The sequence below is a fragment of the Lycorma delicatula genome, chromosome 2 (genome assembly GCF_047948215.1).
Source record: "Lycorma delicatula isolate Av1 chromosome 2, ASM4794821v1, whole genome shotgun sequence".
Lineage (NCBI taxonomy): Eukaryota > Metazoa > Arthropoda > Insecta > Hemiptera > Fulgoridae > Lycorma > Lycorma delicatula.
The window spans coordinates 191,592,117-191,618,411 of record NC_134456.1 but is presented as its reverse complement, the minus strand read 5'-3'; the positions used below and the strand labels follow the sequence as shown (position 1 = coordinate 191,618,411).

The 26,295-nt window shown below is 28.6% G+C and overlaps 1 protein-coding gene across 1 annotated transcript in view; it reads left to right on the top strand.

The window, feature by feature from the left end:
- The window catches only part of LOC142319529 (aquaporin-like), a 60,460-nt gene extending 34,666 nt beyond the window's left edge, over positions 1-25,794 (top strand). Inside the window, exons 2-6 of the mRNA XM_075356915.1 lie at positions 6,229-6,416; positions 11,647-11,790; positions 16,992-17,201; positions 21,185-21,265; positions 25,185-25,794. Coding sequence (XP_075213030.1) covers positions 6,229-6,416; positions 11,647-11,790; positions 16,992-17,201; positions 21,185-21,265; positions 25,185-25,388 — 827 coding nt within the window. The 3' untranslated portion in view covers positions 25,389-25,794. The remainder of the gene's footprint in view (positions 1-6,228; positions 6,417-11,646; positions 11,791-16,991; positions 17,202-21,184; positions 21,266-25,184) is intronic.
- The last annotated feature ends 501 nt before the right edge of the window (positions 25,795-26,295 follow it).

Genomic DNA, 26,295 nt, shown 5'->3' with positions numbered 1-26,295 from the left:
GTATAAAACGCTTTTTTAAGGAATCGGTTTTACTCGTAATGGGGTAAAATAGTATATAAATCGTTGCTGTAAATGAACCGTTATCGAAAGCACATACTTAATCCTCACGTATTAGCAACCTACCACTATAAACTCTCTCTTACTTTTGATGTCAATGTACAATAGTCGTCACTGAACAAACGATTACGGTTGTGTGAGAAATCAGTTGTATCAGACGGGTAAATTTAAAAAACAAATTTTACTATCTATTGATAGTTACTATTGTACAATGTTAATCGTGTGTAATTTTACCTTATACTCGTATACAATGAAAGAGTTATACGACAATATGATTGAAGTAAACTTGAAAATAAAAACCGTTCAAAAATAGTTTATATGCAAAACAATAATACTTAAAACTAGATTATAATTTCTATTATTTACAATAAAGATTTAATAAATAAAATGAAAAAAATATGTATTTAATGATAAAATAATTATTGATTGAATAAACAAAACTTATGAAATATTACAAAAGAGTATTTCTATCTTTGTTTATAGGATAAAAATAACTGTTAACTCAAACTGTGCAGTAATGTATTGAACTGTTAAAACGATATTACTTATTTAGTTAATATTATTAACATAATTACCATTTATTTTTTTCATTTGAATATATTAAGCATTTGGTTTATTTTTTGTACTTATTCTCAATACCTTCTGAAGATAAATATAGGTAATAGAAATAGCGATTTAATTTTAGATTTTAATTATTATTATTTTATTAATAGTTTTAGAGCGTTTTCTTTTTTGAGTTTACATGATACATTTTCTATAGTCTTCAAAATTAAAATCGATATTTCTCAATAATATGTCTTATAAATTTAAAATTCATGCATGGTAGGTGGTTTTTCCCCTTTAGAAGGTTTGATTTTTATTTGATAATTAATTCTAAATTAGTTTAAAAGTGATTCTATAATTGAATCTTTTTAAATGTATTCATATTTAAATTCAAGAGGATTGGGACCATATAAACTAGTTAACTGGGTATTCACTAATTTTTAGCATTATCCCTTATTCATTCCTCAGAACACCATTGTATTATTAATAATGTTAAAACCATAAATTATAATTTTCGAATATATTCGTAAATTTATTTTTGGTTCTCTTTTGAAGGAGATGATTTGAACCTCTCTCTCTCTCGGAAATATTTGAAACACCATGAAGATTAAATATTATTACAATGACGGGAATGAATTAAGAGTTTATACAACTACAGTTACATAAGTGTAACAATAAATGAAGATGGACATACTTTTAACATATCATTTTATGAAAAAAGCTATTTACTTTGGGATAAGTACAAAATCATGGACTATTAACAAACAGTACAGGCCAATATAAAAGCAGAAAAATTAGCATCTTTGTAAGATTATCGTTAATTAAAAAAAATTGTTTAATCGCTAATTTTAAAAATGTCTATTACAGACACTTCAATATCTCAGTATCTACAGTATGTTTAATACATAACGTAGATATTATTTTAAGGTTATTTGCATGATCAATACAATTTACTCCCTCAATAAAAACAAATAATATAAGTAGGTTATATTTTTAATCGGTGAAAAAATATAACTACTGAATTGAATTGTTAATTAACTATTGAGCTTGAATTTGTTTTCTAAAGTGATGACCTAAAGCCGAAATATTTAATTTACTATGATTAAAACTCCATTTGATTTTAGTTAGTAAATAGGAACAATTTTATTTCTAAATTTTTATAGACAACACGTAAAAACAATATTATCAGTTTCGTTTGTGTATATTGAGTTAATGTGATCTGTGTTAAAAGAAATGTGTTAAAAATTAATGATCAATAAAGCTTTATCGCAATGGATATATCATTAAATTATTTTATAACGATCGTATCTACCTATAAAATGAATCTTGTTCTGTTTAAAGTTGTACAGTGATAAATTGTAATTAATCGGTATCATATACGTAAATTATTCATTTATTAATTAGAAAAAAAATAGAAATAAAAAGTCATGCTTATTAATAATAATTTATCCGTTAAACACTTAACAAATGTGCCTTAAATGCTATAAAAAATCACTTCGAAAAACACCTTGTTCCTTACGCAAACTGAATTCACAAATATCATTTTAATTGACTTATAAATATAAAAATTGATTTGATAGCTACTATGTCGAACGATTTAAAACAACGTGCTTTCAGAATTGCCTTAGAATATCCTACATTAATTAATGGTTTTCAAAATTCTTTTTGCGGTTTCAGGATTTTGATTTATCTATTAACGTAATAATTTTAATAAGCAGTAATTGTGTACATTTCATTTCTTGGAAGAAACATCCTTAAATCTTTGAATAAGCGATACTTTGTTCCTCAGCAGTTATTTTGCGGAGGAAAAACGTATAAACAGGCAATCGTAAATTATAGATATTATTGGAGATAACATTTTCCACAATTGCAAAGTAATTAAAAAATTTGAAATAGATACTGCTAATACGAATAAAATGCATAGAAGGTAATAATAACAACTATATAAAATATATTAATGATGTATTAAAAAAAACATCTATGTATTGAATAAATATTTTTTGATTTCAATAACGACCATCTTCATAATTATTTAAAATGACTTTAAAAACATTGAACGTTTTTGTTTATTTTTTTACAAGTAAAATAATCTACGTAGTCCAAATGAAATATGACTGATTCTACTGCGAAATATGAAATATGATTCTACTGCTCATGAACCAAAACCTTTAAAAAATTTAAACAATCACTACGCACATTGATTCTATTGTATTCACGAGCTCCAGCATGGATATTTTAGAAGAATTACTATATTCTAAATCGTTCAAACAAATAACAAAATACCGATTTCCAATCAGTCAAAGTAGAATACTTTTTTTAAGTAATCATAAGCTAATGCATTTGAACGATCGTAAAACATCATGTTTAAAATAATCACACCAGTATGTAGTTCTCATCGATTGGAATACACCAACTCAACGCAAAAAAAAACCCTTTCGGCACGCCGGTAGGCGGAGGAAGATTTCACCGGTGCTGAGTAGGGGATAGAAAGATTTATAATTTAAATATAAGAAAAACTTCAAATTTACTCAATACGACAATGGTTGCATATGAAAAAAAGTTTCACGTGTTTAGCATACGACAAGCCCCATCTTCTTACAATTCCAGTAACATTTTGTTCATCCCTTGCCGTAAGGGTTGGTTATATCAAAATTTGTTTCAGACAAGAGTTTTAGGTAATGTTTAGAGGACTAACGATCACTTTAAACCGATTCGATACTTTGCCTATTAGGGAGATATGATTTTTTTGTCTTCAAAACCTCATTTTTCCACCCCCCTTGGCAATGGTTGGTGATGTCAAAAAACTTTACTTAGATAAGTTTTAGGCCCTTATCCAAAGAATACTAGGAACTTGAAACGAATTCGATATTTTACTTAATAAGAAAGTTATAGTGATATTTTGTTTTTTAGAAAAAGTTCCTCCATTTCTACCCCTATGGTCCGATTTTGCCCATTAACAGACTCGACCGAGATTTTGGGTCGTTATATTTTATGTATCAATTTGAAAGTTATTGGCGCAAAATTACGGCAGTTATCGTGTCTATATATATATGAATGTATATATAAATTTTTAACTGAGTTTTGGTGACTGGGGGATGTGAAACGCAAAGATATGTCGAAATTTTCCGAAAGTAGAATCACCCATTACAATAGGACAATAGGTACCCATTACAATAGGAAGATTTTTTATGAAATGTACCTAAAAAAAGCAGTACGTCTATTATAGAATATTATAATTTAAGATGCAGTACGCTGTTCGTGTAATTACTTTTATACCCAGGTACTTGAAGTGAAAGTCAGAGCTGCTGCTTTTCACTTGAACAATCTGGATTTCGGAAGTCGATCCGTTTCGGCAGATTTAACATTTTGTTTGAAATAAGCTTACTGTTGGATTATTTCTGTCTTAAAAAAAAGAGGTTGAAAAAACTAGCAACTACTTATTAATACTTTTTATTAGAAAAAACAAAGCATTTTTTCTCAACTTTTTGATTCGAAAATGAAATACATTATTGTGTTACAGATAAGTATAAAATTAATAGTACGACTTTTGTAATCTTAAAACCAAACTGTCCACTGCCTAAAAATTAATGATTATTGTTATGAAATTTAATCTTCAAATTAATGCTGTTTTTTTTTTTTTTTAATTATTTAGTAATTTTCTTTCAGATTTTTACATTCGGTACTGCTAAACACGGTACGAATGGGTTAGGTAGAAACTGGGTAGGAAGTCGGGCGATCGCCATTTAAGTATAAATCAAATCGCCATTAATCAAATCTCTAAAAATTACTTCGAATTTTTTTTTTGTAATTTTTTTTGTTTATTCATTTCGAACTTTATTTAAAAATATTTTCAACTATTAGATTAAATATATGAATACTGTCTCGGGACAGTCATGACTGTTTTTAAATTTTAACTGTAATTTTGAACTTTTGACTTTAATAACTAATTTTAGCACCTGATGATAGCTTCCAAGTAAGCCGAAAGATCTAGATAACATATCAACGTGCTGGTAAGGTAGATTATATTAATTGTTAATTTATTCATTTAACATATCAGCGGTACCATGTTTGAGAAATTAACTGGATAAGTCGATTAAATTTTAGATGTCAATGAGATCACTTTTGTCGAAAATACACCAAAAACGAATTCAATTCACTGAAATCAAGGTGGATTGACGGTAACATAGGAGAAAAATGAAAAGAAATTCCTTGAAAGATTTAAAAAGACTAATCGCAATAAGCTTCCTATTGTTAGTTTAGAATATGTAGTACAAAAATATTTCCTAATAATCGTTTTAAATAATTCTTTTGTTATCATGAAAACGTAAAAAAAAAAATGTTTGGTTATTATGGAATTTAGAGTATTCGGGAAACACTATTGTGATATACGGAGTAACTTAACAAGAAAGAAAATTAATCTGAAAGTAATATTGAATGTAAAAAATGGAAATTTTATAATAATTACTTTTTTTAAGGGTAAAAATAAAAATGAGATAAGATTGAAGTACAAAGAAATTAAAACTTTTAAGTGAAATAAAAAGTTTTGTCAATATTACGTTTCACGTAAAGTTCTCTATGCCTATCCTATTTCCTTTATTAAAAAACTCCAGTAAAGTGGTCCCTAAACGCTATACGGGACAAAAGGCGGAGATACTAATATTTTTAATTTAGATTTTTTTCTTGTTTCAGTTATAATAATAGCAGTAGTAGAAATGGTAATACTGAAAATAAAGCTTGTGGTATTAAAATATTTTATTATTATTTCAATTATTTTGCTTACTTTCTATTTTTTTATCGTAAATTAAAATTAAATCAAACAGGAATGATATATGCTTGTAAATATCTGTATCGTCATTCTATACCTCTTCCCTTTCAAGTTGCAACATAGTTCATTGCAACATACTCAACTTTCATGTTGCAGTGAACCTTTGAGTACGTTCTGTACAGAACGTACTCAAGGTTCGCTGCTGGTTTCATTAATTTTACTCGTTCTTTGCAACCACTGTCAAAATGTATGAATTGTAATATTTTTGAATTTTTGTTATTAAAGTATTAATATATTAAAAAATCATTTAGACATTATTATTGCAAAGTAGTAGTATGTATAATATTTTTTTTTTCATATCTCACTAAAAAAACCGGAAATTTGATAAGCATATTGTCCATATTTTAACAAAGATTAATAGCATATTTTACAGAATTTTCCGTCGAAGTTTTAGAAATCATGATTTACATATTGAATTAAAATGGGGTAAAAACCGTATTTTTCTGGCAATTTAAACTACGAATCAAGCAAGGTCTCAATAAAGAACGGTAAAAAAGAACGGTCAATAATTTTGTATGTTTTTTTTTACTGTTGGCTAACTAAGACAGCTTGAAGTAATTATCAAAACTATTAAGATGGCTAGAATTAATACAAGTATTAATAATTCTGTTGCAGTATACTTAATTTAATTTTTTAATTGTCTTTTCTTTATATTATACAGGGCATGCAATACATTTTACGTTTAAATATCTAATCGATCTTATCCTGTAGCCCTTAATTTGTCTGCTGTAACAATAACTAATTTTTTTTACTACAGGATAAAATTTAATTTGTAGTTCACTAATTTTTCTCCCCTTTAACAGGAATTTGGGATCTAAAAGGTCCAGATAAGTTATGGCAACTAGTTGTTTTGGGGACAGCTGAAGCTCTTGGAACAGCAACTTTATTATTTTTAGGATGTGCTAGTGCTTTGCCAAATGCTGATAACTCCGAACCTTCGTTATTATATGTAGCCATTACTTTTGGTTTTGCCATATGTATTGTGGTCATGGTAAGTAATTTTCATTTTTATAATTATTGGTAACAATTTTAGTTCTTAATTCTTAATATTTATCATCTATATCCTACTATAAACGAACTATTAAAATTATAATTTTAATAATCTAAAAAAAACAATTTTTGTTTTAATAAATTGGATTACATGAGGTTGAAAGCCACATTAAAGTTTTGTAGATTGATTTAGGTCTACTATATTTCCAGATAGACCATTACACCAAGTTTCATATTCATACTATTTTTTATGCCATATATTTTATGTAAAATTAATCAGAAAAATAGAACAAAAGGAAGAATTGTAATATTAGTTTTCATTCTAATATAAACCACAAGAAAATGAATTAAAATATATTTAATTAAGTATTAGGAAATAATAATCTTGGGTAACAGAAAATTGTTTACCCTTAAAGTGATTATATTATAATTAGAATATCTTAAGGATAGAAGCATTTTGAAAAATAAAATGATGTGATTAAGATTTAAATGCCAACTACCAAAGTCATTTTTAGTAAACTGATTCAGCAAAATATCAAAGGAACAACAGAACAACAATGGTTGTATCTGCTGCAACCTGCTGTTTTTTTGCGATTATTACTTTACCTACAATAAAATAGCAATTGTCATATTTTGTGTAATAAAATCACACAAGAATCATTTACTGTAAAAAGCTGTCTTTAGTTATTTTCTGTTGTGTGTCATTTTAAATAAATACATTTAATGTCAAAATTTTAATTTTTATGTTGTTCATAGCATAAAAAAAATTAAAAGAAAAGAAGTAAAAAGAAAAAACAACATTTTTTTCCATGCAGTGTATTATTATTATTATTGCCAAAAACATAAACTTTTATTTTACAAATTTCAATTAAACATTGACTTGGTTGTAAAGGAAAGGCAAATCTGAGTAATAACTGTAATCTAATTCTGAGAGAAAAAATTGCTGATAGTAATTAAGTGCAGAAGATAAATTGGCTTAATAAAGACATTTAAATGAATAAAAAATAATTCTATTAACGGGTATAACACTTAATGTATGGAAACTTACCTCACAAATAAAAAAATAAAGAGTAAGGAGGGATAAAAAGACACAGGCAGTCATAAAAAATGTTATAACCAAGAAAACATTATTACACTGATTCACATATACATATGTTAGTTAATTGTTATTAAGCTTAGATATTATTTTATTTTAATCATGGATTAGTATTTGAGAAAGATGATGATGCAGAATGATGAGGTATTTAGGTAATTGAAAGAAGTAAAAAGACATTATACGAAACTGTCTAAAAAAGAAATAAATGTATTCTTTCAGAATAGATATACTCCTCCAGCAGTTTTGTAGAAATCAAAATTATTGAAAAAATTACTTATTAATGACTAAAATTTATTAATTTCATGAGGAGTAGGATCCTTTTAGGTTTGGAAAACTTTATTAAGAATAGTTATAAATAAAATGAAAAATTATTCAAACAATAGATGAAAATTACTAAGGCTGCACAAGGAATTCAGTGTAGAATAATTACAATGGATTTTAATTCAAACTTTGTCTCTGAAAAAACAATATAATATTATTTCAATGTAATATAGCAATGCTATTTTGATATAATATTTAACTAATTTGGTGGCTTACTGATTTACTTGTCATCTCTATAACACTAAGTATCCAAAAAAGAATGTGCTCCAGTGATTAAAATAATCATAAAAATGAATGAAAAGTAAAAAAATAGTAATTTATGCAATACAAAGATGTCTTTGATATAACATCTTTTCTGAAATAAATACTTTTGTAATTTTAACCATTAAATTATTAATTACTTCGGGTTTTTTCGTGTTTATATGCTTCATTAAAAGCAAAATACTACACCATAACTGAAATGAGAGTATTATGAACAGGGTTATTACTGAAATAGATTTTGCATTACGTATTGTAGCCAAGTGAAGGAATAAGTATAGTGATGTAACAAGTAATAGTCAATGAGGACTAACAATGGTAGATATTAGAAGTAGCAAATAATACGAAATAACAATAATAATAACAAATTTAATATTAGTAAGAAGTTGTTAAAGAGATCTGTATTTTTAAAGTTCTGTAAAACAAAGAATCATCCAAGAATTTAAAAATAGATCATCTACTATAGTTGAGTGTTGTATTATAAAATCTTAAACTTAGAAAAAAATTGTTTCAATAAGAATATAATTTAAAAGATGTAAACATAAATTGAAAAACATTCTCTTTTAACAGTTTTAATTCTTAGTAATTTTTCTAACTTTTCTGTATTACAGAAACAGTGTTACAATATGAGATTTTTAATCTCTATCAAAATTTAAGCTGGAAATATCAGTAGAAGTTTTAATTTCATAAATGCATTCATAATACAAATTTGTATTTGAATATGTTAATTTGTTACTAAACTTGGTTTTTCATCTAAAGGTTCATTACAAACACAGTAAAGAAATTAAAATGATGTTTTGATTAAGCCAGTAAAATTTTCTCTAGTAATATTAATGCTGTGTTAAATTTAATTAATATATTATGACCATGGTCAATTAATTAACAAAAATACACATGGTTATACGTGTTTATTATGATATCCTTTGTTTTAATAATGAATAATTTATGAGAATACATGCTTGTTCATTGTTATTTATTTTATCAGTATGTAAAAAAGGTTTTTATTATAATTGGTCACTTTAAGCAAGATTAAAATGATGCAGCTATGAACTTAGTATACAGAAGATTTAGTAAAAAAACTTTGTCAATGCTGGTCTGCCCCCAGGCCTAAGTTACAAAGTGGCTGATTTCTGAGCTGTAAGATTCCAAGCAATCTAAACCAATAAGGATCAAGAAGTGTATCTTTAACATTTGGGTACATCTAGCTACTTTTGAAACCATAAAATCCTAGTACAGTGTAAAAGAGGGTGTGTAACAACTAAGTTACCAAGCGATAAAAAATAAAGTAAGGGCTTTTGTCTAAGGGAAAAGAGTTTTGTTGATTATGTTAAATTTCCAAATGTGGGAAGTTTTTCAGGAAATTTTTGAAGGAATTTTAGGTTTCAATACAGGATTAAAGTACTGGGGAACAAAAAAGGATTTTGTTATGATAGGAATGTAAGGGGATAAAGGTGGTTTTTAATTACAGTATAAGTGAAATATATTGTTGATTCTGTAAGTATTAATCACATGCATGTGTTTTTATTTATATATTTATAATATATAGTCAATGCCACAGTAATATTCTTGTTAATAGCATTTTAAATGGTAGTGTCAGGTCTGATGGGCCAAAGAGTACAACTGCTGAATTAATTTTAATTGGGTTTACATCTGTTGAGATGAAGTGTAATCTTGGAATATAAGAACTAAAAATTATTAATTGTAACAAAGTTAATAATTGTATTAATACATCCAACTTCATATTTAAATTTATAACATTCATTTCAAATTATCATGTTTTATTTAAAATAAAACAGTAATTTTTGTTATGGTCAGTGATTATGTTAACAAACTATGATTATCTTTCTTGTATATTGGATAAATATTTACTGACGTCCATAATGACAATAGCATTTAAAAGATCCCACTCAGACTAAGTATTTACATGTTCTAAAAACTTTTCATAGTTCATTCTCTTGCACAATCTTTGAATTATGTGGTGAATCAAGTGAAGCAATAATTTTACAAACAAAAAAATAAATTAAAAACAAAAGATTGTATGAAATTAAATATAGGTGTTTGAAAAAGGTAAAAATTTTGAAAATCAATTGGGAAAAAGGGTGCTAGAACAAAGGGAATCACATGAAAAGTAAGAAAAAAATCTGATGTGGGCAATACATGTCTTCCTTATGCCTATTAAATTACATTTACACATTTAAAAAAATTAAAAAGTACATAAAATTTTATTTTATTAATAATTTCTGTTTTTTTTTTTTATTGTTATTATTGAATTATTATTTACTGTAAATTTTTTGTACAATCAGAGGTTAATAATTATTAATAAATCAATATATTAAATTTTAAAAAAAATTAAAAAAGTAAATGAAGACTGATTCAAACCGATGTGCCTTCCCCTTGTAAGATTCAAATATTTCATTAATTAAAGTTTTACTTGGCTATAACTCTGAAACCAATGGAAATAAGTACCACTTATTATATATAGTTAAAAAGCTCTCAATGAGGGCTTATTACTGCAGTTTAGAAAAAGTTCAAAATTCAATGTTTTTGGGTTTTGGGCTTTTTTGATCATTTTTGGTCAAGTTGATTGCTATTAAAAGGGGAGGTATACAACTAGATGTTACAACAGTCCTAAATCCAAAATTTCAAGATTCTACAGCTAATCATTTTTGAGTGATGTGAGATACGTATATACATACAGGCGTCACACTGAAACTAGTCAAAATGGATTCAGGGATGGTCAAAATGGATATTTCTATTGAAATCTGAAAACTGAAATTTTTTGCGATTACAATACTTCTTTACACTTCATACAAGGAAGTAAAATCAATCCAAGAGTAACTGAAATGAGAATTACAACCACCTTCAAAGGAGTTCTTTAGGTCTTCAGGCAGTAGGAGGATACATCCTATACTCATTTAGTTGAGAGATTAAATTATCTTTACACTTGATCAAAGCAGCACATTAGGAATTAATCGTCTCGACAAGCTTAAATCTAAGAGCTATCTGTAGACAAACTTAGTTTTCCTTAATAAAAACACTTGGTTAAGAAAATCCCTTGTTTTTCATGGAAGTATCCAAATGAACTAAAAACTATTCAGCAAACTCCCTACTAGAAAACATATAATAAACATAACTAACTACAAATAACTACAGGTTTATTATATAAAACTAAATAGACACAAAAAAGAACCCTACACATACAATATATTAATATTAGATAAATAATACATTTAATACGTTAATATTTAATTATATTAAATGTAAAAGTGGACAACATTGATGAAACAGAGAAACATAATTCAAATACACACAGTATTATGTAAGAATATATAATAATTCAAACACAACGTTTTTTACAACTTCCAAAAATATTTTTCTGTCCAATAATAAAAAAACAACATGTGTAGTGACTCAAAATTTACTGGAGTGATAAAAACAGATTTATTTTGTTTAGAACTGTCATAGTTAAACGCTAAAAAATCTATGATTTAAAAAAAATGTTATTTTTGATTCAAACTCAAACACACAAACATATATGTATATATTATTTTTTCAGGGAATAGGACACATATCCGGAGCCCATATAAATCCAGCTGTTTCAACAGCAGCGCTTGTTCTTGGCAAACTTTCACCTGTAACTTTTCTAGTCTATATTGCCTCACAATGTTTTGGAGCTCTTGTAGGAATGCAAACTATAATGGTAAGAATTAAAACAAACTAATATAATATGATATGTTTAGTTATAATTTTCAACACTCAATTAGTAAAATATTAAATTGCAAATTGAAGAAAGAACAATTTGCAACAAGAAAAAATTTATGAAGATTTTAAAAGGAGCAATAATTATTAATTTCCTTTTACAAGCGGTTATATTTTTAACAACAATATTTAAAAAATAATGAGGATTTCCTTTAGTAAAATTGGTTTTTTGTGAGAAAAAATTTGACTATGTATGTATAATATTTTTTTAAAAGACATCCACAGAAGATTGATAAACTGAAAACTATCATTTATAACCTATGGTTTCACTGTATCAGCAGCATCTCAGGAAGTTATATTTTTGGATATGAAAGGATATAAACTAATATTTTTCCATAGAGTGTGGAGTGTGTATAAAATGCAATGTTTCTAACAGAGTAGCATGGATTAATTTGTTGCTTTAAAATATTCACCAAGTCTTTTTTTTATGGCTGTGACACAATCTATATATGTGAGGAAAAAGTGGTATTATTCAGAGTGAATTTCCCTGAGCTTAAGCCATTCCTTGAATGAAATAGAATAAAGATATTACTTGCAGGACTGAATATTATCTGTTTCAGTTGGCTTGGTGCACTGGATTGAAAAATATAAAATTACTAAAAATTGTGAATGATTTACTTTCAAATTACTTATAAATTGTTCTACTTAAAGATCTTTTGAAAATAATTAGTGATACATTTTTCACAAGAATATGGATAATGTTTTCAGCTATGTTGAGTTTATTCATTTAATATGTTCTTTATGCTAAATTTAGTAGGTTTATTACTTTTATGTTGTTCAAAATTTTATTTACTCTGATAAAATTAGTTTATTGTGATTTATGTCATTGTATGTGCATGCTGTAAGGAGCTTATTGGCTACCCATCTATACTTATAGACAACATGCAAAACATAAAATATAGAAAAAACCAAACCTAGTGATAGAAAATACACTTATGAACATCAATCAGTAGTCATAAAAAAACTCCAAACATTTTCAAGAATGAAGCTGTTAGTTTTGCTTTTAAAATTATAAAACAGGTACACAAAATCAAGTAATTAACTAACAAAAAACAAGAGGGTGCTGACAAATGCAGCAACTCAGGAGGAGTACATGAATTAAAGAATATACTAAATATTACAGAGAAGATTTTGCACATTTTTATATCCGCACATTCATCTGAATGTGCGGATACAAAAATGTATCGTACCTGTAGATACAGGTACGAAGATTACATACAAGTGTTATAAACAGCAGATGAAATTTTGCAAATTAATTTATAAAAACAAGATTACAAAAACATAAGTGTCAATTTTTTACATATAGCACATAAAATCAAGATCCAATGAGTGCCCTTGAACAATATAGAATGTATAAAAACACTAAATTTGACAAAAATAACTTCTTGAAGTATATTGAATATTTGAAGTATATCAAATATGAGAATATTATTAGAATGATAAATATAACATTAAATGCATTCTAGCAACAGAGTGTAGTAATAATAATAAAATAAACATTTAATTTTTCTCATTGATAATATTTTTATTTTATATTTTTTAATGTCTTTATTAAAGTTTTGTTACACTGGGTTTTTAAGTTGAAAATAAGTGAGAAAGCAACATTATTTTATCTAGCTATGTTTTTAATTAAAAAAATTAAATTTTTTATTTAAAAAAATGTATTCTATAAGTCATTGAAAAAATAACAGCTGTAGAATATAACAATACTCTGATGCAACAAATATAAAAAAAGGAGTCACTGATGTAAGATAAATCTTCTTACCTTACACCAATAATAACAATGTTATTAATAATAACGGTAATAATAGTAACTACAGAAAAGGTTATGTTTGCTCTCAATGCGTACGTGTTTTTTCCCGCTCCGTATTTCTGTAGTGTTCTTTACGGTTTTGTATTATAATTTAGTTGTTTTCTTCCGTTTTTGAGATATTTTTATTTTATGTTACTGTTAGTCGTTTTGTTTCGTTTTAAATTTTACTGTCTGCAGTTTGCTTACGGTAACCAAGAACTGTGTGCTTGGTTGCACAGTTGTTAGTATTAATTTATTCAGTTTGTTTCATTTTAAATTACTTTTCTCTCATTTATTTTTTGTTTTGTTGTTGGACTACGACCGAGCTAGATCGGTCCGGGGGCGTGTCCCCACCTGTTGGAGGGGATTTTACTTCCGCTGCGGGAAGACGGTCAAGAAAGAGGGGGGCTTCTCGGGTTTTTGGTACGGGAGGTCCCCTCGGACAGCAGCGGGGCCAATTGTGTGGCGAAAATAGAGATTGCGGAATTTCGTCATGAGGTGCGACTGATTGAAAGACGCAGACAAACAAAGAAAGACACATAGGCTCGGCGACGGGACAAGCTGTTGCTTCACCGGTTTTAGGTTGCTTCACCGCTGCGGGTTTCGAAGGTGGTAGCGGCTTTGAGGAGTACTTCCCACTTCTTCCGCTATAGTCTAATGATGATATGGTAGTGGGGCAGGGAATTCCGAAGACATCTTCTTCCTCGTACTCCTCAGAGGAGGCCTATGAAATGGAGAAGTGTGAGTTATAACAAGACATCTCCCGCATGGTGGTGTTGAAGACTGAGGGAGAGGACTGCAACTGGTGCAAAGAGCATTAAACTCCGGAAGAGACATTTTATTAATAACATGACCTTTTTGTTTAATCACGTTAGAAAATTAAGCTCGCTTGTGCGGCAGCATACGAACAGAAAAGTAGAAATCAAGGAATGCTCCGAAGATATGAATGCCTCTGGTCGATGATGAAGGTGTTTCAAGATGTTCTTGATGAAATAATTGTAGAGGGACAATCAACTCGGTCGGGTACGGTAGAAGAGACATATTTCATTGTCACGGACACGGCTTCGCAGACTCTAGCCACGTTTCTTGACCGCGCACCTGCCAGGGCTGCGTCCTGGACAGATGCGAAGCTCTGTCAAATGATTGATGATGGTGTTGCTGACGGAGATCTTGAGAGACTGGTCGTTCGGGGCTGGCCTGAAGATATTTTCTAGTCTTCAGTCCTGGTGGAGTACACCGCTAGAATAGAAGAGGGTATTGAATTTGGATGGATAATTGATGTTGCGGATCGGATCGACCATCCAAATCATACTTCGTATTTCGTAAAGCACCATGGATTGGGGACCTGGTTCGTTCCGGTAAATTGACGCTGGGCTAAGTCCTTGTTGTAGAGTTATCTGCTCGAGACCTGTCCAGGGACGGCGGTGGCTCCAAAATTGTCCTTGGTCGTACTGATAACGCCCTAATAATTTACTCGGCGGCTGGGCTCCATGAGGTGGCCTCCATTGTCTGCTGGTCGGTTTCTCAGGTGATGAAGGATAGGCATTGTCTGGTGGTGTGTTATTCAGGACCATCAGGGCGAGTTGGGCAACTTTTGTGCCGCACAGTTGAATATTTCAGTCGACGGGTAAGAAATACTTTGTGCACTTGTTACTGTTGATGCAGAAGGATGTTGGCAGGAAGCGGCCAGTAGACCCGATGACAGTGAGCTGATCTCCTCTGCTCAGTGAAAGGAGCTGTGTCACCAGCTGAAGTCATGGCCCTCTCTGCGCTTAAGGGACAGGGTGAGCAGTTCCACATCTGGGTGCGGGCCAATAGTGGTGCTGCTGAACGGATAAGTAAGGATATTTCTGCAAAGGTCGAGGGCACCACTTCAGCTCTGACAGGGAGGGGTGGTAGGAGGGTCCACATCCTTATTAAGGATGTAGATATATTTACCACTCAGGATGAGTTTATTACAGAGTTACGGAGAATAACAAAGGAGTCTGTATCGGTCAACGTTATGTCCATGTGATCGGCCTGTTGTGCAACGCAGGTGGTCATTGCGGCTATGGCGCCCATGTTGCGGATAGATTATTGGCTGATGGATGTGTCCATATTGGAATGGGTGGCTTGTAGAGTTATGAGACGTTCATTTGAAGACCTTTGTTTTCATTGCTGGAAGCCAGGCCACAGGGCCAGTTTGTGTACTAAGCCAGATCGTAGTGGGCTGTAGTGAGTCTGGTCATCTATGAAAGGACTGATGGGGAGAGGTTCAGTGTTCTTCATGCCGGTTGTATGGTCATGCACCTGGGCGTAGGGGATGCAAGGCTTCACCTGTGACGCCTGCTCAGTACTGATTGGTGTCTATGGGGGCAGCCCCCTCCAGGAGGGTGGGAGGCTTCGGTGTCCCACCATCAATGATTGGATGGGACCTTCTTCACAGCACCTCTGGGGGAGAGAATGTAAGACTGTAGCCCCAGTGGGGGATCCCCTTGGGGGTTCCACATTAAAGGAGAGCATAAGGTTGAAGTCCTGGTGAGGGGACCCCTTTGGGGTCCTCTCATTAGAGGCAGGAATGTACTGCAATACAGAGATTCAGGCCTGGTTCTGTTGGTACGGTAAATGAAGGTGAAAAAAAAAAAAATAGATATTACAGACAATAGTAATAATAGACAATAATAGTGCTATCAGTGACTTCTCTACAGAAGGTGATGATGCTAATAGTTTTTCAAGGATGTTTGGAAGAACAATTTTGATATAATTTCAAAGCAATTCATTTTTAATTTTTGTGGCACAAACGTGATATTTTTAATATATGTTGGGTGTTATGTCATCATATGTCATGCTATCATATGTCATGTTTAACACAGCAATATATTCAAGAGGGAAATGATAACCACTTCAGTGTGTTAACTTAAATAAAGCAAGACAAAGTTGTTTTATTAAAATAATTGGAGAATTTAAAAGAAAAATTTTAATGTTCTATAAATGTTGCTATAGATTTTGTATACTTTGATTTTTCTTCTAATTGGTTTGTTTAGATAATTCCAAGTAACTAAATAAATGAAAATTTGTCAAAAAAGGAATCTCCCTTACTGTAAATATTCTATATTCAAAAATTGAATAAATGCAATATTTTGATTATGGTTAAGATTAATTTTATCCAAAATTGATTTTAAATAAATTGATTTCGCAATTCAGAGATGAGAAAAATTATTATTTCATGGAGAACACATTTGGTAAATTGAACTTCTTAATTGTTTGCAAAGCCCTATTAATGTTTAAATATGTATTAAATATTTTATTGAAAATGCTCTTTTATATGCTTATGATAAAATTCTTAAGATCATATGCTTTATGAATTTTAGGTGTCTACTTCAGGAAATATTACAGCTGAATACTGTGTCAACAAATTAAGTAGTGATATAAGTCCAATTAAAGGAGTTTTAATTGAATGCATACTGACAGCTATATTAGTTTTGTTAGTATGCAGTGCTTGGGATCCAAAAAATTCTGATAAGCATGATTCTGTGTCTTTACGATTTGGAGCTGGCATTATTGCTTTAGTTTTAGCAGGTGTAAGTAAATCTTAATTATTAAAATAAATCTTGTTACATTTTAATAATTGCTTTATCATCATCGTTGTCAGTTGCTTAAGCTTTACAGCATTTTATTTTATAATTTTAATTTGAATAATTGTATCATTTTGAGAGATTTAACATTCATCTAAATATGTTATATATTTTTTGTATTATGTTACATGAAAAGAAACCTCTATATTACTTAGTGAAACATATTTATTAACCAGTATATTCTTTCAGTTTATACAAAGGATTTACAAAATCATAAAAAAACTTATAACATAAGTTGCTGGCAAATCATGGATTCAGTTTCATGGATTAATAACATATCACAGATTGTTATCTGATAATGTACAAACTAAATTAAAAGTAAAATTTGCTTAACTGTATATTTTGGTTATGTCAACATTTTATTTTAATTAAATTTAACTAATATTATGTTTGTGAGATCAGACTATCTTTTCTTAACTATTATAAAATGAAAATTACAAGCCCAGTTATAGCTGCTTTCCCTTTTTGTGATTTTCTTCTAGATGACAGGCTAACAAGTTATATTTCAACATAGTCTCTAAAGAAGTTGTACCAATTTCTGTGTACAACTTCTTTATAATCATTATTTCAACCATCCTGGCCCCTCCTGTAGGGGAAGACACATGCCTTGTGGCAACATACCTTGTGGTGCTGGGGGGAGGGGGGTTGCCACACCACCCCCTCCATTCCTAGTCCTAAAGAGCTTTTCCAGAAGGTCGTCTTTTAGACCCTCTAAACCTAAAAATACATCACAGTCAACAGTTTAGGTTCTGTCAGGATGCCACTGATGCAAATGCTTCAGCAGACATTTCCATCAGTGTGTTTACACAACCTATTATGGTCTCTTCCAACCGTGACTACCTACCATAACCTACAACCCTCAACTATCAAATTAACCAATTCATGGAAGTGCAATTCCCTCCCCCTTCATCTAACATCAAAGGTTTCACACAAAAACTCTTCCTGTTCATAACTTCAATTAGACTCATTAGATCATTACTTGAATGAGTCTTTAAACACCAAAAATACTATCCTAATACAAACAAAATATGTGTTGATTGCAACAACAACAATTTACTGAAAGTCCTCTTCATTTACTTAAAAATCAAGAAAAAATTCACAAATTTAATAAGCCTCTATTGAAAACATACCCTACCTTTTTCTGCTCTGGTACACTTTCAGGAGTGAGGTCAATGCCTGCACCGTATCACACCACACCTCTATCACATATTTTTCCACATATCCATTCTCATCCTAACAGCGAATAACTAACTAGGGCTCGATGCCAAAATCCATGCCTATCTTGGTGAACTAGGGACGCAGGCAGGTTGCTCCTTTTATATTTAATCATCTGTCTTTTATATACATCTGTTATGCCTAGTTGAACCTATTAACCACAACAATGTGTAAATCAGGTACTTGGGTAATACGCCATTTAGACTGAAAGCTACTTTCAGAAAGCTAATTCTTTATTCCAAATTTTTTCAGTATCTAACTGTTTTAGATGATAAAGTGTAATACATTCCAATCTCTATTAATTCAACTACCTGGTGGTATGTTTGATACCTCACTAAACATGAGGTTGAAACCTCACTTTGTGTTTGGTCATCTAATATGTTCTTCATGTCAAATTTGGTATGTTTGTAAACTTTTTTATTCAAAATTTTACATATTCTGTAAAATTATCATGTTGTGATCTATGTCTTTGTATGTGCATATTGAGGAGAACTTACTGGCTTATTCACTAATACTTATAGAAAACAACATGCTACATAAAATACAGAAACAGATATTGACAGAAAATACTCTAATGCAAATTCTAATGTGATGATGAATTCTGATGTGATGATTTTAATGTGTTTTTTTAGTCACTATCTGATTCCGGAAGGAACAATTTTATTTATAACATTGAATGTTTCCATTTGAATTCACTAATTACATAGTAATGGAAATGTGATTTTTTTATTTGAATTTGAATTCATTACTTTTGAAAATGCAAATGAAAAATATAGTTTTTATTTAGATTTATACAGTGAAAAGAGAAGTGTCACATATATTGATTACACTATTGCCATACCATACCATTTATTCTCTCCCTCAATTAAGTACTCATTTCATAAATATGAGAACTCTAAATGGAATAGCAATAATCTGCAATAGTTATCTAAACATTACAATACCTATAACAAGATCAACTACATGACTGCTAAATTTAGCAATATTCTCTTTCACAAGGCAAGAGCTTAAATCAGTTTCATGTATCCAAAATCAAGAGAATTACATCGTTTTCAACTATCTTTAAAGTAATTATGAATTGAATACTTTACTAAATTTCTTAAATTGTGAATCTATTATTACAAAGTTCAAATGTTTACTGGATTAAACAAAGTGTTACAGATGTTACATCAGATGCAAAGATGTAAATCAATACAATCACACACAATACTAAAAAAATACAGGAAAGTATGTAGAACATACTATCCAAACTACAAAAATGATTATTTTAGATAATGATTAGTGATTTTATTTATTTTTTTGTGCTCTAGTATTAATTATTTGAAAAAGTGTTTGTTTTTTTAATTAAATTATATAACAGCAGTGTAATGGGAAATAAATTAAGTAAAGAAGAGAAAAAATGCTGTAACTTGGAACTGAACCTAGTATGTACTTTAGATGATCCAGCATCTGTATCAAGTGAGATCATTCACTGAGAATTGACCAGAATAGTTAGCTAACCGTTAAACATATGTTTCACACTACAATATTTATAAGTGCATATAACTTTTGAAAAATTATTTTCCCTCGATAGAACAGATAAAGCTTATTGTGAAGTTTTAGTGCAATTCAATATTAATGAAGACATATTGACTAAATACGTCTGTTTCATAGAATATGTATGATAAATCTAAATTACCTAAACTGAGCTTGTAAATATTTTAAAATTCTTCTAAAATCAATGATTAATCATCTATTTTGTAATTTTTTTTATAAAGTAATTATCTTTTTTACTTGATTAAGATGTACATTCACAAGTGAAAATATGCGATAGGTATTAAATTCTCTTAATAAGATAAAATATTTGTTTATTTTGTGACGTTATTGTAATACTAATTGAATACACTATGTTTTTAGTTCAAGTAAAATAACATAAGACTGATTTAATTTAAAAACTTAGCTGTTTCATTATTGAACATTTTTAAAGTTATTTCTTTAATAGAATATTAAAAACAATGTGAAAAATATAAAATTATACAATCATTTAACTATAGTTGCCTTTCTTCTAATGGTAAAAATATTGTTATCATTGTTTGAAAATTTTAGCTAAGATTTTTAAATGCCAGTATTATAGACCAAGCCTAATAGTCCATTTTACTGATTATATAATAAAGTATACTTTAACGTAAAATATTTACAATTATCTTTTATTATCAGGATTGTTTAGAAAAAACAGGTATAAATCACAGCTGTGAAATAGGTAACTCAAAAGATAAAATTGCTTCAGAAATTACAAAATATGAAAAAGTCTTAGCTCTTGCAAAATTTTAGATGTATATGGAAAAATCTCTTAGTCCAGAATTTGATTTATTGGTATCCAAGTTATGATAATCAGACAGTGGGATATGAGCACTGTCTCACATGTTACAAACTTATCTGATTTAAAATTCTACAGAAATAGAGATGACAGAAGATGTGATAGTATGGATAAAATCCCTTTAAAGTATAAATTTACTTATAATTTATATAAGTTATTCATACCATGATTAATAAAACCAAACAAAAAGGACTTCACTAACCTCCGCATATACTAACCTATCAAAAAACTGAGATATTTTCCAAGAAAACATGAATTTTATTTTTATGTTATGATGTATTGGTTATTTAAATGTAACAGTATGTTTTTATTTTTCACTGATAAAAAAATAAGACTGACCTTAATAATTTTCTTTCAGGCAAGATTTACTGGTTGCAGTATGAATCCTGCACGCAGTTTTGCACCTACTATCCTCTCAGGATATTGGAAGGATCATTGGGTAGGTGCTAATTTCACATTTTCTTTTTTACCATTATGGCATGGTTGTAAAAAGCATGTATTATTCTTTTTAAACAAAAGCTGAATAACTTGAACAGTCAATTAATCATTCTTTATAGCATTAGGACTTTCTGTTTATAGAGGAAAATATTAGGAGTAGCTTAACTTTGTAGTCATTTCATCCCAGATTGGACTTTTTATGCAGATATCAGACAGCAAATAAACCTTGGATGGTACTTTCAGTAAACCACACAAACCCCAAGAATACAATTATTCTAAAGGTCATATATCCTTTAGAATAAGCATTTAGCTATTAGTCATAGAATGTAACGAGGGATGAAGAGATAAGGATAATGAAAAATTGTATACAGAAAAGATAGTTTACTAAATACAGCTAAATGAGACAATCATTAAAAATTAACATAAGGGCAGTTGGGAGAGGGACATCCCCCCATCCACTATAAAGAAAAAAACTAAGATACCAATAGGAAGAGCCACAAACAAACAAAAATTCAGTTCTGTAAAAGATGAAAAACCCTTCAGGGTTCTCAGAGACTTCTAATGAAATCTACTCTAACATAATCAGAGGATGAGATACATCTTAAAATCTATGATCTAGTAATATTTTGTTACTCTTCATTGTATTGGCACTTCTCTTAATAGAACTTTGATCGAAAGGACTTTTATTCTCTCACGTGAGCCCCCATGTAATTTGTTCCCAGGGCCTCTTAGGTCTAACAATGGAAAATTGGGATCAATCTTTTCCATACATTCTCAGCATATTAGGGTTTTCTTATGCAGGAAAGAAAAAAGCATATATATTTTAATTATTTGCCTTGACTAGCTCAAACGTATGCTGCAACAAATTACTTTCCTCTAAAAAGTGATCAAGGGTTTTCCTTCAGTCATGTGCAGAATTATGTATATTAGCGTGCATTTAATCTGAACACAGATGTTATTTAATAAAAAGTAACTTTATTTAGAAAACAAAAAATCATACTTGTACAATTTGAGAATATCTAGAAATTAATGTGTCCTTTATTCTTAATTACTTTGATTTGATATTTGATTCATCAAGCTACTTGTTGTTGTCATACTGGAATGCTCAGAAAAAGAAATAATTTTTGAATGCTTCAATTTTTGAAGGCATTAATTATAATGAAGTTATGTCCATTATTATACAAGTATATTCATGACACAGAGAACAAAAAATATGAAAATATGATTTTGTAATAAAAAATGAAATAAACTTTCACAAAATTGTATTTATAACATGAAAATTGCAAAATAATTCAAGAACAATAACCTCACATTACATAGACAACTTGAAGAATGGGGGTGGTCAAGCAATGTAGTCGCAACATAGAAATAAACAAAACATTCCCTCTGTTCGGATTAGTTTGTATGCTAGTGCAAACTAACTTGTAGTGTATGTAATTGTGTGTGTGGTTGAATTATAGACATTTCAGCCAAACCCAAACTAGAGGCTTACAGAAAGTAAACTGATACTGAAAACATATAAATGGAAAAAAAAATCTTTTAGTTTTATGAGGATCATATCATTATTAAAGTAAATTAAAAATAATCTATTCTAAATAGATGGAATGGTAAAACTTATTTTTACTATATATTATATATAAAGTATGTAATTTCACCACCACACTTAACATTTATAAAAAATTGGGGTCAGGATAAAACTTAAAGAGATATAAAGATTCATGATTTGTTTTCTCATTTAATAGTAAAGAAAATAAAAAAATAGAGTGACAAAGGCTGAATCACGAGCAGCTTGTTGTTCCCATGGTAACATGGTGGTATAACTGACTGGTAATATAAATGGCAGGAAGGGGAGTCATTCTGTTATTGAATCTACGGAATACCAGCCCCTCATAATACATATATTTTATCATATAATTTCATTGCTTATATCCTTTATTTTGCATTAAATATACTGTGTTTACATTACTGAGATATTGGAAGTTGACCATTCCTAACATTATGTTTAGTTTATTTTCATTAAATATGTGAATAATAACATTAAATATTAAAAAAAAATAAAATTATATTTTAATAAAATTTTTGTTTTTGTAGTTATATATGGTTTTGAAGACTTTTTCCATTTGATTGTTTTAACAACTAGGTTTTACTTATTCTCTAATTGATTAGAATAATCTATTTCTGTTGATTAATTAGGTGTTATTGACTTGGGAGTTTGTTGTTAAAGGCATAATGATATATTTTTGTAGAGAACTTTCATGTATAAATTTAAAAAGAAGCTTTTTAAATTTTTTGTTCGGAATTTATTATACACTTATAATTATATAGTGGAAAATAGAAAAAAAAATCCAAAAGAAAAAGAACAAAGACTTTTAAAATGTGGTCTTATAGAAAATTAGGTAGCTTGATAAAATTAGAAATTAAGACATTTTTAGATAAATTAAATGAACATAAGTTTGAAGCACAAGCAATGTATTTTGAGTAGAAAAGAAAGCAGCATAGAAAACATAAACTACCATCATAAACTACCAGCATAAACTACCATCTAAGATAAAACTAATAGGCTAAGAATGTACCAATCCTTTACTTTTACTTAGTATCTATAAAGACCATGGTATCAGTATGAATCAAACTGATCCAATACTGTTTCTAAAACGGAAACAAATTAAAATTCATAACTGGTATATGAAGTATAGCTGAGCCCAAAATCAGATTTGGTTACTTAATTTTCAGAATCATGACTTCCACCAGAAACAAACATCTTACAATATCAAAGTTCAGGTAAGTAAGTACTTGAAGCTTAAGAGACTGGACAAAACGTATTTTGACCCTGCCATGACAGTCCTTTTGAGATGCTGATCAGTACAGCTGGAAGTATTGTTAACTACTAACGACTTAAAAAATAGCATTTTATTTAACTATGAATAATATTTAATTTTAACTATGAGGCAAATGATTTCATTTATAGTTGAATCTTTGTAAAAGCAAATTTTTAATTATGAAAATATAAATATTTTGTCATTCATTTCATACACATGCTTTTAATACTTCTTAGGCAGAGCTTGATCTAATAAGTTCATTAAATACTATACAATTAAATATAAAATCTACAAACTAGAAACCAATAAAATGCACAGGATAAAAATTAATGAACAAAATAAAAAATCAATTGTACTCCTTGATAACATTCTCCATGAAGATTCATATATTAAAAAGATCTTAATATTTTAAAACACCCATGATATGAACTTATGTAAACTGATGTGAATTTAAAAATATTCTTACTAATAAAGAAACCAATAACCATATTAATTTTGTTTTTGAAAGACATATTTAATTTCAGGACAGATAACTTCATATTTGAGGAAATTGGCAATATTTTATTCAAAATGAGTAAAAGCTGTAACAATAGGAAATAAAGTAATCATTTCACACCTTGCATCAGTGAAATGTAAGAAATATGAAAATTACATCATTTTAATTTGAAGAGACAAAAAAAAAATGGATTTGTTTATATTACCTTTTAATGTAAAAAAATTGAATATAACAAGCTTAGTCTCTTCCAGGTTCATTCACTTAACTGATTTTTGTTATATATAAGATCAAAAAGGAATGGTAGCATTTTATTTTCTGTTTATGGCAGTTTATGTGCCATTTTCTAAACAATGATTCTATGCATTATTACATAACGTACATTCCGTTATAAATTAAAACTTCATTTTTAATATAAAACTTATGTCATCACAAAATTTAATAAACTGAAAATATGAATGGAATGAGTGATAAAATATTAATATAAAGATAGATATAATGTATTATAAAATATCCTTGCTCACCCCTACAGTATTCAGTTTTTTCTATTAAATTAATTTAATAATATTATTATTTTTTTGTTTATTTTATTTATTTATTTTTTTTTTTAGGTGTACTGGATAGGACCTTTGAGTGGTGGCTTATTAATGAGCCTTTTATATAAATATATGTATATGAAAAATGATCCTATTTGTAAAAATAAATTAAATGAAACTGAATTTGAAAATGAACCTCTGACAAAAAAGAATACTATTGCATTAGAAACTGTTGTTTCTAATGACAATTGTACAAAACCTTCATCTGAAATTAAATGAAGTTAACAATCAGCTAATATGTATTTTTTAACAAAGCTCAATAGACATATATCAGATTACTCTGAATTTTTTTCATGATGTTGAACTTACAGTAAAATTTGTTGCTAGTGAAAAAATATTAAAATGTTTCTTACATTCTTTGATTAGATTCTGATGCCTTAAAAAGTGTACTTAAACAATTAAAAGTTGTGTTTTAGCTTAATAACAATTTTACAGATATTATATAAAAAAGACTCAAAATAGTATTTTTTTATTATTTATTTTTTTAATTTACATTGTGACTGAATATGTATAAATAATTTAGATTTAAGTTGGAACTGGTAGTGTAATATGTAAAAAACTTCAATAATTTAAATTTGCTAACAGTCTTGATTTGCGTTAATAAAGATTTAATTATTTTCATATATTTATAAATTAAATACTTAATAATTATCCTTATAACTGTAACATAAAGATAAAAAAAAGAACTTTTTTTTGCCTGGTTGGTTTTTCAGATTATGTTAAATATTATAAAAACTATTATAATTTAATTTACATTAATAAAGTACAATATTTATTATAAATTATTAAATATATTAAATCTGATCTATGTTAATATTTTTTAAAAGAAATTTAAATACTTAAAAAAAAGCCAAATTATTTTTCTTTTATTCCAGAAACTGTTAGCACTATTGATGCATCATTAACTGAATAAATTAAATTTCTTTGATTTGCTATTATTAGACTTATTTTTGACTTTTAGCTGAAGATGCCCTGAAATACTGTGAAAGTTCTCCTTTAATAAAAATTTAAGAAATTTTTTTTCTACTGATCTGATGTTTATTTAAACTACTTAAAAATAAAACGTAAGACATTATGTTTAATAAAATACATTTCTTTTGATCTAGCTGGAAATTTTTAAATAAAT